Raw genomic sequence first — 14,766 nt, forward strand, 5'->3', positions numbered from 1 at the left:
TTCTTTCAACAAAAGTTTACTTGGCAGCCATAGTGACCTGAGGTCATAGCAGAGCACATGGCTGTCCAGCAAAGTTCCTCCCAGCACTACCTGCGCTGACTGGCTGTGATACAACCAGCAACATTTAACTAAACTTGCAGCTCTGAACACTGTCCACAAACTATATATATCTAAATATATATCTTTACAGATGAGGAGAAAGATAAAACAACAATAGTTCAATTTGTGCAGTAGTGCAAATATTCAAATATGCTTATTACGGTGCTGGTGCAAATATGCAGATATGCCAGGGTGCTGGTTTGGTGGAGTTATTGCAGTTCAGAGGAGTTTAAAAGTCTTATGACCTGGGGGAGGAAGCTGTCTCTGAGCCTGGTGGTGCGGGTCCGCGCCAGTTCAGGATCCACCCATAGAGGGCGATGTTGAGCCGAAGGTCTCTGAGCCTGGTGACGCGCTTCCGGGTGTTGAACTGTAGAACTTATTCTGTTGTGAAGCAGATCTTGATCTCACTGTGACTCCCTGGTTGAATAAAGATAAATTAATGAATAATAAATAAATATAAATAAATAATTTATTTGATTATTTTATCTCATTTATTCCAGTTTCATGTGTTTGCTGAGGGCAGAGCAGGGGGAGGGACTTTGAGGGGGAGGGACTTTGACGCAGATCGACAGCGTCATCGGGCCAATGACAACGCGTGACGACAGCACGGGGGAACCAATCACAGCGCGCGGTGGGCGGGTACATAGTCCAAATTTTACGCGGCGCGCGGCGGGCCGGAGCACCGAGAGTGAGAATCCCGGTTTGAACCGGATTGAACCGGTCCGAGGCTGAAGCATGAGCGGAGAGGACGCGCCGAGCCTCACGCCGTAGAACCGGAGCGGACCCTCACTGTGTGCGACCACTGACCCGGAACCAAGCCCCTCACTGCGGGCTGACGAGCCGCCACACCGACCCGGGGCTGCTAGCTTAGCATCACGCTAGCCGCCAGACCCGAATCCTCATTGACTTTGCCATTAGCACGCTAGCTGGCTGCTAGCCCGCTGCGAGTCGACTGTAGTGACAGGTAGAGACCCCCATGGTCCCCCGCGGCTGAGGAGGAGACTCGACCGGTGGGAGAGGATCCAACACGCCGACCAGGACCCGAGCGGACCCGGGGCGGACGGTGCAAGCTGCCGCGGACGGTCGCTGCCGGTGTCACCCAGGACGGCTAGCGTTAGCTTTATGCTAGCGAGGGTTAGCAGCGGAGGAAACGTGCCAGGAGAAGCGAGTGGTTCGGTCCTGTCGGAGCGGTTCGGAGATCCGCACCCTCGCGGTCCGGCCGCAGCTCGCACCGGGCCACGGAGCCACGGACCCTCGCTCCAGACGAGCCGGACGGAACACACCAGGTAAGCGGAGCCTCGGCTCGGGCACCCGGCGTGGGGCGAGCTGCAGCCGGCGGAGCCCCGGGGGTCGACCCGCCGGCTTCAGTACCACCATACACCCGCTCGGCTAGTTCCCCCCCCCCCCACGGGGTCCCATCGCACGACCAACTGGGTCCGAACTGGTTTCTGTGTGTTAGTGAGGATGCTGCTCAGGTTCCCCCGGTGACCGGCTGGTGGCGCTGTTTCACGCGTCTCCAGCCCTGGCTCGAAGCCTGTCGTAGTGGGACCACGTGGGCCCGCTGCCCTGACTCTGAGCAAGAGGAACTCGTTTCTGACACGAAAGGGAATCGAACCTGTGACTCACTCGTGTGTTTTATGACTGGTTTCCATTAGTGTGTCACGTGTGCTCAGCCTGAACTGGGTGTATAAGTATAAGTACTCAGTTATCAAGTACAAAGAAGAAGAAACGAGTCACAAGTTCTCATTCAAGTTTCAGAAATCCAACTTATGAGCTTTTAAATTAAGTTACCGGTCAATTTCAAAATAAGACGTACCTGTCTTCATTGTATGTACTCTACACACTTCAGAGAGTAACACACACTTACAAGCATGTTGCACAACATTAAAATCAATGTTTTAAACCTCTTCACTGCATATGAGACGGATTGAACTTTCGTTATATTGCTATTAATGAATATTGAGAAAAAGTTATTGATTAGTGGCCAAGGCCTAGCTAAGTCACACTAATATCCACTGTTTCAGTTCTTAATGCTGTGACCTACTTTGTGTGTACACCATCCTGTGTACTTTGTGTGTACTTTGTGTGTCGGCAGTGCGCTGGTTAATGTTGATAATTCCCTCTCCACCCAGAAGCTCTATGCCAGCAGAAATGACGATGTTGGCCGACCACCCAGCCAGACAGCTGCTGGACTTCAGCCAAAAAATGGACATCAACCTGCTGGACAATGTGGTGAACTCCATGTACCATGACATCGGTTCCCAGGTGAGACTGAGCTTCACTCAGCTGGAGAGGATTCAGTGCAACGCTGGGAATGAAGGTCTCATGGGTTAGATCAGGGGTCTTCAACTGGTTCTGTCCCAGGGACCACCATTCTGACTAGAGAGTAATCCGCGGCCCACTGATGTGCCTACGTGTGTGTGCGTGTGGATAGAGAGGTTTTAACATTTGGTTTTGCATGTTGGTTTTATTTAAAAACCTCAAACAAATCTAGAAAAATCTGTGTAAAAAACAACAAAAACGGTTGATTTTCAGTGCTTAAGAATTGAGAAACAAAATTAAAATGCAGTTTGTAGTTGTACTGCATCTCAGAACCATATGTACATTAATATATAACGTTCATGACTTAAATGTACAGACATGTAGCTGACATGTTGAGAGAAGGTTAAAGTAACGGTGATCAATAACAATCAACATAAACTGGGGCTACAACTGAAGAGGGAAGAGGACAAAGTGATGCAGAATATGTCACAAATGATAATCATACAATATAACACAAACAATTGAGGCCTACTTAAGTTTAACCTCATGATCACCAGCACCTTTATATTATTTTAGACATATTTTTCTTATTTTATATATTTTTCACGATATTCAAGAGTAATCTGAAAATGTGTCGAATTATCAAAGCAAATTTCGCGGACCCCCTGCAATGCCGTCGCGGACCACCAGGGGGCCACAAACCCCCGGTTGAAAACCCCTGCGTTAAATGTATCTGTCCAATATATCCAGAAATCAGAAAGTTGTCTGTGTGTCTTCTCTTGTAGCAACGGGTGGCTCAGGAGGTGCTGACCAACCTGAAAGACCACCCAGACGCCTGGACCAGGGTCGACACCATCCTGGAGTTCTCTCAGAACATGAAAACCAAAGTAGGAGCCCGACACACACACATACACACAGTTATTGTGTCGCTGCTGTCAGTTGTGTTGGGTTAAACTGTAGCTTGTGTTCATTGATTTCAGACTTTATTTTAGAGCAGCACTGACATTTATGTGAAATGATAATCGGCAAATTGGTATTTTCATAAATGGACACTCTTATGACCATGCTTACTGGTGTGTCCATATATTTTGGATGCCATGCTCTATATGGATGAGGTCACATGACAAGTGCACATACTCCATTGTGGTTCCTCCCTGTGTGTAGCTGCTTGTCCGAGCTCTGAATGTGTGTTTCTCTCTCAGTATTATGCGCTGCAGATCCTGGAGGTCGTCATCAAAACTCGCTGGAAGATTCTCCCGAGAAATCAATGTGAAGGTAAATAAATCAGTTTAGTGACATTAAACAATCAATAGATTTGGTCTATCTTGAGGTTTTTTGGTGTTTCCAATAAAACACATTGGTATGTTTTCAGGAATCAAGAAATATGTGGTCGGTCTGATCATCAAGACGTCTTCTGATCCTGCCAACATGGAGGTGAGGTCACACTCCTACAGGATTCTGATCTTCTGGCTGCTTTGATGTGAATAGGGTTGCAAAATTCCAGGAATATTCAAAGTTGGTAACTTTCCATGGGAATTAACGGGAATAAACTGGAAATGTTGTGGGTAATTTATACTAACTGTATTTACCTTGTCATATACAGACATAAATATAAACATTTTGTTTTGTCATAGGCTGATTTGAGCCCTGAGGAAACTTTGGGCACTTGACTATATGCTTCTGCATCGTTGTGTCATTCTTAACATAGGTCTTTGCACAGTATTTGCAAATGTACACAGCCTTTCCTTCTACATTGGATGAGGTGAAATGTCTCCACACATGAGAGAGTGCACGTGGCATTGTTCTGTAGAATAAGATGAGAAAAAATTTTGTAAAAAAACACTAATGCAATGCCAGAGATATAAATAGTTAGCCAAACAATTGGAATCATCTGTAAACATATTTTACAATTGATGGATAAATGAATGGAAATAGTCTAGATGAACAGATGAACAATCCTCAATCAGCATGCTCATATATTTTCCCCAGTAATATCATGGAAACTTACCTGACTAGTCCTGCACTCTACAGCAGGCCTCAGTAGCCCTGCTGTAGAGTGAAGCATGCTGGGAGTTATCTGTGCATGTGATGGAAGAATGCACAGTGGAGGGTTGAAATGCAACGTTCCATACATCTTTAAAATAGAGTTTTGATGTTTTTATTGCTCAGCGTTTAATTTGCATAGTTTTGTTTTTTTTCAAAATTCCCGTGGAAACTTTCCGCCCCTTTACAACTCTAGATGTGAAGCATCTTTGTGCTGCTTGACACTGATGCTGCTGTTTTCATGTTTATTTTGCAGAAAGAAGGAGTTTACATTTCAAAACTCAACATGATCCTTGTTCAGGTGAATTATCAAACTGAGGCTTTTTTTTTATACATTTGCTAACACCAGACATGAAGTGGTTAATAACACAGAGCTCCTGGTCTTCTCTGGTCTAGATCCTGAAGCAGGAATGGCCCAAACACTGGCCCACGTTCATCAGTGACATCGTGGGTGCGAGTCGGACCAGCGAGAGCCTCTGTCAGAACAACATGATCATCCTCAAGCTGCTCAGCGAGGAGGTCTTTGACTTCTCCAGTGGCCAGATGACCCAGGTGAAGGCCAAGCACCTCAAAGACAGGTAACTGGAAACATGAGGATCTGCGTGTGGTGAAGTGTTGTTGAACGAGCTCGCACCGTTTCACAGCGTCTGGATTGTTCCTTCTCTGTGTTTTATATGCAAGCAGTAAAATAACAAAAGTATAGTTTTGAGGCATTTTCAGCTCCTTGCAGTAACTAAGACTTTACAACAACGTGTTATTAACAGCGTCATTCATCTTTATGTTCCTATCTTTCAGCATGTGCAACGAGTTCTCCCAAATATTCCAGCTGTGCCAGTTTGTGATGGTAAGACAACGTTGACCAATCCGTCGTCAGCATCTGCCTCCAGTCGTTAATAAGCTGTTCTCACGCTCGCCTTCTTCTTCTGAGCAGGAGAACTCTCAGAACGCTCCGCTGGTGCACGCCACGCTGGAGACGCTGCTCCGCTTCCTGAACTGGATTCCTTTAGGTTACATCTTTGAAACCAAACTCATCAGCACGCTGGTCTACAAGGTAAACCACCTCGTGTCCCTTCAGCTCATCAAAACCTCAAATGTCTGTTGAATTACACTGTATTGTATATCAAGTATTTGTCAAATTGTTATAATTTGTTAAACTTCCAAATAATTTGTCATCTGAAGAATATGAATTGGTTTCAGCTTCTTATATTTTTTTTTTTGAAGAATATATTTATTGAGTTTTACATATAAGGAACATACATTCAAACATTTATAAACATACAAACGTTTATGAACACCCCCCAACCCACAATCAAACACTCAGGGTAAAGAAAAAGAGGCAGAAATCAAATAACTTAAAATAAGATTAAATAAGATAATAATAAAAAAAATACATATATAAAATATAAGAATAAATGGAAGTAAATAAAGACATAATTATACAAATACAAATAAATAAATTCCAATCAATCAAATCAAAAGCCTAGATAAAATAACGTTCTCTTATTCATAATATTAGTTAGTTACAAATAATATACATCCTATTAGGTGCTGCTATTTTATTCTGTTTCCAGCTTCTTATATTTGTTTGTTTTCAGTAATATATTCTCAGGAATTTTCAGTTTGACAAACTGAGCAATTTCAAGAAGTCACTTTTCATTGTTTTGATTATACAACAGTTTATAGACCAGACTCAATAAATTACTGGTATATCAAATTGTTTACAATCTCTAGTTCCAGCCCTAACTTGCTTTGAATATTGTCCGACATCTGAATTGTACACAGCAATTTTTCACAGTAGAATTTCTTCCCGATGTTCAACTCATCAGTGGACCTGAGTCTTCATCACTGACCTGCTCTGTTCTTTGTGTTTCAGTTCTTGAACGTCCCCATGTTTCGCAACGTGACGCTGAAGTGTTTGACCGAGATCGCTGGCGTGACCGTCAACCAGTACGAGGAGCAGTTTGTCAACCTGTTCACTCTCACCATGTCCCAGCTTAAACAGGTACACACACAATCACTCTGAGTGCGTCCTACTTACGTTAACTGCACTCAGTGTGATTATACACAAGCACATTTCCTCTCATTGCACACATTGACACTCTGTGGAAGCCCTGTCCTCCCCCACACACCACATGCACCACGTCTGCAGGAAGCACAAACGTGTTGTACAATTCAGGGTTGTGTTAAACTCCTGTGGAAAAAAAAAAAAGATGAAATGTGTTGTGTTTCAACCGACATCACTACTGAGCCAACGCAGTGCGACAAACGCACACAAATGTTATTTACACAAAGAAAGAACTAACTTTATGTATAACATTTGCCAAATTTACAAGAAGCTTCAAACCAGCAGCTGATATCATGATGATGCAACTCAACAGAGAGGAGGAGAGAAGCGAGACGTCTCACTCATTCGCTAGTTCCACCATCAAATAACTGCCTCCTCTGATCGGAGGTCTTTACACCGGGGGCTGATCAGACGGAGCACCCGTAGTATTGTTTGAAAATTGTAACGTTTAGAATACTGCGTGTTTGATAGATAGATAGATAGATAGATAGATAGATAGATAGATAGATAGATAGATAGATAGATAGATTACTTTATTCATCCCCGAAGGGAAATTAAGTTGTCATAGCAGCCGGTATATTTGAATACAATAAAATACAATACAATAGAATAAAATTAAAAATATTGAGGTAGAAAGAATAAAAAAACAGAAGCACAAGATAAAATACAATAAAATAGGTAGATAAGGTGCATTGGCAAGATGATGGTAATAGTACTGATGATATGATGGTAATGGTATTGTTACAGTATATAAGAATAGTACAGTATATAAAGTATATAATATAGCATAATATATATTTATATATGATAGTAATTATACCAATATAAAAGCAGTATATGGTAATAATGACAGCAACAGTATATATAATAATAGTAGTAATATAATAATAATAGTAATGGTGATATAATAATAGTAATTATAACATGTACACATGTATAAATATGTGTATATAGACTTATGTAAACAAGAATATACAGAGAGTATGATATGAAATATAGTAGAGGTATGAATATGAATATAAGTATTTGACTATACAATAGGTAATATAATATACTATGAGTCTAAGAATATGTAGACCGAGTGTGCAAAAGACAGGTTTGTCTACGTGTTTTAAACATGTGTATTGTTGAGTCTTGTTTTTAAACATGTAGTGTGTGTTGTTGAACTAGCTAACATTGTTTCAGAGAATCTCAAGTTGTTTTGAGACAATTACTCTGAGAAGGAAACTGTCTGGACCAATCTTAACAAAATACAGTTTATAGATAATGACGAGTTGATTTCTCGTCTGTTCAGATGTTGCCTTTGAACACCAACATCCGAGTGGCCTACGCCAATGGAAAGGACGACGAGCAGAACTTCATCCAGAACCTCAGCCTGTTCCTCTGCACCTTCCTCAAAGAACACGGCCAGCTCGTGGAGAAGAGACCCAACCTGCGCGAGTCACTGATGGAGGTGAGAGGACGAGACGACTTCCTGTTGTAACAGAAAATAGATGTTTACAGAACATTTCCACTGTTTAAACAGAGCCTTGTTTATCAAGTGGAAAGGTAAATTTAAATAGCTGTCCGTGTGCATGAGTAAACAAAATGGCCGATCTCATTTGGTGGCTTTAAGTCCTTTTCTCTTCTGCTTCAGTTTGTTCAAAGTGAAACTCCCTTTTCTCTCTAGTGATCTTCTTTTCCAGCCTCTTCTGTGGTGTCCACTTTTATAAAGACATGTATTTGGGACGGATTGCAGTGAGAAGCCCCGCCCCTCCCTCGGCTGTTTGTCCACCTACACATGTACAGACTGAGACTGGGAGGAAGACTGCAATTTAACCAAGAAAAGATTGTGGCATGTTCCCTGACCGTTAGTGTAGTTCGTGTTTGTCCTGTGAAGCAGCAGCAGCAGGTTGTCGGGTCCGACTCGTTCACAACAACAGGAATATGTGGGGAACATTCAGGCGAGGGGCGGAGCCTGTAGAGCAGCAGGAGGCGGGACCCTTCCTGAGATATTTGTATTCTTCCAGTTTCACGTCAACACGCTCAAGAAAATTAAGAAATAAATGATTGTTGGCTATTATTGCTCTCGTTAAAGACAAAATAAAGTGAATAGCATTTACAAAGGGAATCATCTCGTGATGCGACAGGTGTTTGAGCCCGAGGTCACAAACCAACTCAGGTGGTTTACAGATCAATCTCTGCAGGTGTCATCATGTGACCCCTCTGCACTTTGTCTCCAGGCCCTGCACTTCATGTTGCTGGTGTCCGAGGTGGAGGAGACAGAGATCTTCAAGATCTGTTTGGAGTATTGGAACCACCTGGCGGCCGAGCTGTACAGGGAGAGTCCCTTCTCCACCTCCAGCACCCCCCTCCTGTCCGACGTCCCTCCACGGAGACACCTCTACCTGCCCGTGCTGTCCCAGGTACGCCTGTCATCCAGCGCACACTCACAGATCACAAATGTATAAACTGATTAACTGCACAATAGTTGTGGATTATTGAAGTGGGAATTTTCTACAGTTGTAGAACGAGCTTGCTTCATATTACAGAGTCCTCCTCCTCTTCTTGCAGGTACGTTTGCTGATGGTGAGCCGCATGGCCAAACCAGAGGAGGTGCTGGTGGTGGAGAACGACCAGGGGGAGGTGGTCAGGGAGTTCATGAAAGACACGGACGCCATTAACCTCTACAAGAACATGAGGGAGACTCTCGGTTAGTTGCTTCCCATCTGTGGTCATCAAATGTTCAGTTTCAGATCAAAACATTATAAAATGAGATGGAGCTCAATTGAAATGGCCACAACGCAGATCCTAATCCACCTGTCTCCCTCTGTGTTCAGTGTATCTGACTCATCTGGACTACGCAGACACTGAACGCATCATGACTGAGAAGCTCCACAACCAGGTGAACGGCACCGAGTGGTCGTGGAGGAACCTGAACATGCTCTGCTGGGCCATCGGCTCCATCAGCGGTGCAATGCACGAGGAAGACGAGAAGAGATTCCTAGTCACAGTCATCAAGGTGCAACATGTGACAAGTGCTTTAATATCCCCTGACTTCTCTCTCTCTTTCTCCAAGAGCATCTTACCCAGCCAGTTATTGATAAAGTAGTTGTATGTTCTCAGGATCTGCTCGGCTTATGTGAACAGAAGAGAGGGAAAGACAACAAGGCCATCATAGCCTCCAACATCATGTACATCGTGGGACAGTATCCTCGCTTCCTGCGAGCCCACTGGAAGTTCCTCAAGACTGTCGTCAACAAGTTGTTTGAGTTCATGCACGGTGAGAAACTCTAATCACTTTGTGTGGGTCGGATGTAATGGTTTCTTTTAAGTGTTTAATCTGTGAATGAGCAATGAGTTAATTCTTCAACCTAACTCTGGGTAGAAACTGTGTTTTCTGTCAGACTGATGATGCGTTTCCTGTTCCTCCTCACGCAGAAACACATGACGGCGTGCAGGACATGGCGTGTGACACCTTCATCAAGATTGCTCAGAAGTGCCGTCGTCACTTCATCCAGGTTCAGGTGGGAGAGGTGATGCCCTTCATCGACGAGATCCTCAACAACATCAACACCATCATCTGTGACCTGCAGCCACAGCAGGTCCGTCCCTCACTTCTCAATGTCGTCATTTTATGTGTTATGCCCTTGTGCGTTTTGGAGGTCAAGGTCAGGTTTGCTCTGACGTCACAACACATTTTCTCGTCCATAACTCATTCTGACAAAATACTCTTATCCCCTTTTTTGAATAAAATGTCTTCTTCTTCACTACTTGTTTACTTGAGTCTGGACAGACATGGATATAATCTGTAGCCTAACTTGTTGGCCGAGGCTACAACTCTTTATATTTACACTGTAGATGTAACTTCCTGTCCCTCGGCTCCACAGGTGCACACATTCTACGAGGCGGTGGGCTACATGATCGCGGCTCAGACCGATCAGGCGGCTCAGGAGCTTCTCATAGAGAAGTACATGCTGCTCCCCAACCAGGTGTGGGACAGCATCATCCAGCAGGCCACCAAGGTGAGGAAGGGTCCATTTATAATCTGCATTTAATGGCTCCAAACATTCAAACATTAAATGCAGCCTGAAGCGTGGTTTATTTAAAAACTGCTGCTTTTGCTAAACTGGGTGCTGTGTTTCAGAATGTGGACATCCTGAAGGACGCTGAGACGGTGCGTCAGCTGGGCAGCATCCTGAAGACTAACGTCCGAGCCTGTAAAGCTGTCGGTCATCCCTTCGTGGTTCAGCTGGGACGGATCTACCTGGACATGCTGAACGTTTACAAGTGTCTGAGTGAAAACATTTCCTCGGCTGTCCAGACGAATGGTGAGAGCTCGTCTGTCCCTCTCTGTGTGACTGTCTTAACTGAACTGTTGTCTCTGGGTCTGATTTAACTGTTGTCTCTGGGTCTGGAGTTAAAAGAAAAATAGTGCTGAACTGGTGAAAGAAGAATGACGTTTCTAATATAACTTAACCAGTAAATCCAACTTATAACATGTTGAAGCACAAAACCTCTTTCACTTTTTCATTGAACAGTACTGACTTTTTTTTAAATCTGAGACCTGATACAGTTGTGCTTTGTTTTCTTGCTCAGTGTCTGTTTTCATAATGGAACTTGAGTCTGTGGATCTTTGTTTGTTTGTTTGTTTGTTTGTCGGCTTCAACCATTTATTTTAACTTTCTCTCTCATTCAGGAGAGATGGTGACCAAGCAGCCGCTGATCAGGAGCATGAGGACGGTGAAGAGAGAGACACTGAAGCTGATCTCGGGTTGGGTCAGTCGCTCCAACGACCCTCAGATGGTGAGTGTTGCACTTTCTTGATTTTCTCCTGTCTCTCCTGGGCTGAGGAGTTTTAAAACACTGGTCCTGTGATCTGATAACTGGCCTGAGACGCATGTGGACACACACACATAAACAAGGACATGTTACACAACTCAAACTGGATTAAACACAATGTTATTGGGTCTCTGTGAAATGCTCATGTTTTCTTCTCCAGGTGGGAGAGAACTTTGTGCCCCCCCTGCTGGAGGCCGTGCTCATCGACTATCAGAGGAACGTCGCAGCTGCCCGGGAGCCCGAGGTCCTCAGCACCATGGCAACCATCGTCAACAAGCTGGGCGTGCACATCACCGGGGAGATCCCCAAGATCTTTGACGCTGTCTTCGAGTGCACTTTGAATATGATCAACAAGGTGTGTTAGACGTGTGTAACTCTACCTGGCACCGGGTGGAACAGTCTGAAAAAAACAAAGGTAAACAATGACCTGGTGTTTTTTTTCCCTTCTCTGCCGTCAGGACTTTGAAGAATTCCCAGAACACAGAACTCATTTCTTCTACCTCCTCCAAGCCGCCACATCCCAGTGTTTCCCAGCCTTCCTGTCCATCGCCCCGGCCCAGTTCAAACTGATCCTGGACTCCATCATCTGGGCCTTCAAGCACACCATGAGGAACGTGGCCGACACAGGTCCGAACCGACACACACTCGTCCTGTCACAGACACTTCACTGTTCTTAGAGAGCGTAAAGGACTGGTGAAACAAGTGGTTAGAAAGTAAATTGAATCCATTAAATCATTGGTTCTTTCTCTGAATCTGTAAGTGAAGCCGTATTTGTAGGTTTATTCATTTGTTAATTTGTCTAAACAAGTAAGACACAAGTTACTATTACAACTACAGGAGATGAATGTTTTAGAGCTACGATTTATCTAGGTTTTTTCAAACATCTGTTTAGATTGTTCCGGTGTTTTTCACTGACTTTGAATGAGTTCCGGTCAGTTAGTTTCTCGGTCTAACGAGTGTGTTCTGGTCTCAGGTCTGCAGATCCTCTACACGCTCCTGCAGAACGTGTCCGGGGAGGAAGCGGCGGCGCAGAGCTTCTACCAGACGTACTTCTGTGACGTCCTGCAGCACATCTTCTCCGTGGTCACCGACACCTCTCACACTGCAGGTGAACAGGCGGATCTGCTGCCATCACTGTGTTGGCTGTTACAACACCAGCACATTCACATTAAACCGAGCCCTGCTCCCTGTCTGCAGGTCTGACCATGCACGCCACCATCTTGGCCTACATGTTCAACCTGGTGGAGGAGGGGAAGGTGAGCGTGGCCCTGAGCGCCGCCAGCCCGGCCAACAACCAGGTGCACGTCCAGGAGTACATCGCCAACCTGCTGAAGACGGCTTTCCCCCACCTGCAAGAGTAAGGAGAAGTGTTCTGCTCGTGTTTCCAGGGATTCTGTGGCTGCTGGTTGAAGATGTTTAACATAAACACACACAAGGATTAAAGGAAACCGCTGCTCCAGTAGAAGCTGTGCACTTACACTTTGAGGTGAAGCTGCTGCTGAGTTCATAGTTTTCAGTCCTAGAACTCAGAAGTGAGGCAGCCCTTTAAAATGTTCTTGCCTTCTTTGAGTTAGATAGAAAAAGAACTTCTGAGAACTTCAGAAGCTTCAGAGAGAGTGTGTTGGATGTAAGGGTTAGGGTCTATTAGCTTAAGGAACATACTACTTGTGTTTACGTTTGTGTAACTTCACCTGAAACTAGGAATCCATCGTGTTCTCGTTAACTTAGAATGAATCATCTCGACTCAGGGAGCAGGTTGTTCCATGTTTCTGAGAAGAGACAAACTCATCCATCTGTATTTAAAGTCTATGGTTCAAACTACCTTCAACTCAAAATGGAATTACATCTGCTCCACTTTTGTCAAAGAGCATTCTGGGAAATTCTGATGTAGGAAATGTTAATGTTGTGCGTTCTCAGATGTGTTGCTAATCCATTGTGTTGTGTTCAGTGCCCAGGTGAAGGTGTTTGTAACGGGTCTGTTCAGCCTGAATCAGGACATCGCTGCCTTCAAGGAGCACCTGAGGGACTTCCTGGTGCAGATCAAGGTGAGGCTCCTTCACCAGGACAGATGTGGATTTATTACAACAACAATAATGATGAACAACAACTGCGTATGGATGCAGCCTTAGCAAGTGAATGAGAACAAGAGCAAATGAGGATGTGGATGAGTTCTGTTTTTTGAGGGTATTGGTTTGATTGAAATTAGATTGTGCCCTAGAAGCAAAAGATCTCATTTATTTTCTGTAAAATAACTGTTCATAGTTAGCTCAATATGTTGATGCATTAAATAGATGCAATAGAAACAAGTCTTCAAAAGAAAACAACTATTATGTTGCATTTGAACAAATAGTATTAATTCTTTGATTGTATTTTGCAAATACCTGAGCTCAGACAAATCATAACTCAAAAGACTAATCTGATTGGAGGCAGTTACTATAAACTGAACTGTAATCTGCATCAGATTAGTGTCCTTGTTGAGTGTCGGGCTGAGCAGGTGTGTCTCTGTGGGAACATGGTGGTGTGTCTCTGTGGGAACATGGAGGTGTGTCTCTGTGGGAACATGGAGGTGTGTCTCTGTGGGGACATGGTGGTGTGTCTCTGTGGGGACATGGTGGTGTGTCTCTGTGGGAACATGGAGGTGTGTCTCTGTGGGAACATGGAGGTGTGTCTCTGTGGGAACATGGAGGTGTGTCTCTGTGGGAACATGGTGGTGTGTCTCTGTGGGGACATGGTGGTGTGTCTCTGTGGGAACATGGAGGTGTGTCTCTGTGGGAACATGGTGGTGTGTCTCTGTGGGGACATGGTGGTGTGTCTCTGTGGGAACATGGAGGTGTGTCTCTGTGGGGACATGGTGGTGTGTCTCTGTGGGGACATGGAGGTGTGTCTCTGTGGGGACATGGAGGTGTGTCTCTGTGGGGACATGGTGGTCGAGCTCTGGAGCCTGAAGCTTCTTCCTGTGTCTCTCCTGCAGGAGTTTGCCGGCGAGGACACGACGGACCTGTTCCTGGAGGAGAGGGAGGCGTCTCTGCGTCAGGCGCAGGAGGAGAAGCACCGCCTCCAGGCGTCCGTGCCCGGGATCCTCAACCCCCACGAGCTGCCGGAGGAGATGGGCGACTGAAGGACGAGGAGTGGCGGCGGCGGTGGCGACCGGCGTGTACAGAACAAATCTGAAGGGGGCGGGCGGGCGGGGGGGGGGGGTGAAGGTCAAGAGAGAGCAAGGACGCTTCCTGTCGATACATTTTCTTTTCAAGTGTTTGTGTGCAAGTGTGTGTGTGAAGAGAAGAATCCGGGGCCAGAGAGAAGGACCCCAGCACTCGGTTGTACATCGACCAAATCTATGTCAATATGTAAATGAGAAAAGACCCTCGACCCCCCCCCCCCCCCCCCCCGATTTCCTTTTTTCCCCCACAAACCTTTTTTATATAAATTTTGTTTAAGCTGCCATCTTTTGTAAATTCTTTTGGTGATTAAAGCTT

General features: G+C 44.9%; 1 protein-coding gene across 1 annotated transcript; it reads left to right on the forward strand.

The window, feature by feature from the left end:
• Nucleotides 1-802: 802 nt before the first annotated feature.
• Nucleotides 803-14,461, forward strand: xpo1a (exportin 1 (CRM1 homolog, yeast) a). The gene is made up of 25 exons (XM_061087241.1): nucleotides 803-1,385; nucleotides 2,232-2,364; nucleotides 3,147-3,248; nucleotides 3,564-3,636; nucleotides 3,734-3,795; nucleotides 4,661-4,705; nucleotides 4,801-4,982; nucleotides 5,200-5,248; nucleotides 5,336-5,455; nucleotides 6,278-6,406; nucleotides 7,764-7,922; nucleotides 8,692-8,874; nucleotides 9,023-9,161; nucleotides 9,289-9,470; nucleotides 9,575-9,731; nucleotides 9,890-10,053; nucleotides 10,339-10,473; nucleotides 10,596-10,779; nucleotides 11,148-11,254; nucleotides 11,451-11,645; nucleotides 11,749-11,917; nucleotides 12,264-12,398; nucleotides 12,488-12,647; nucleotides 13,239-13,335; nucleotides 14,262-14,461. Exons 1-25 carry the CDS (start codon nucleotides 1,222-1,224, stop codon nucleotides 14,406-14,408), a joined length of 3,372 nt encoding a protein of 1,123 aa, XP_060943224.1. The 5' UTR covers nucleotides 803-1,221; the 3' UTR covers nucleotides 14,409-14,461.
• The last annotated feature ends 305 nt before the right edge of the window (nucleotides 14,462-14,766 follow it).

This window comes from Limanda limanda, chromosome 2 (assembly GCF_963576545.1).
Source record: "Limanda limanda chromosome 2, fLimLim1.1, whole genome shotgun sequence".
Taxonomy (NCBI): domain Eukaryota; kingdom Metazoa; phylum Chordata; class Actinopteri; order Pleuronectiformes; family Pleuronectidae; genus Limanda; species Limanda limanda.

Coding starts and splice junctions, on each gene's coding strand:
- xpo1a (XM_061087241.1), top strand. CDS start 1,222: ATGCTAGCGAGGGTTAGCAGCGGAGGAAACGTGCCAGGAGAAGCGAGT. Junction 1,386..2,231: donor AGCCGGACGGAACACACCAG/GTAAGCGGAGCC, acceptor CTCTCCACCCAG/AAGCTCTATGCCAGCAGAAA. Junction 7,923..8,691: donor TGCGCGAGTCACTGATGGAG/GTGAGAGGACGA, acceptor CTTTGTCTCCAG/GCCCTGCACTTCATGTTGCT.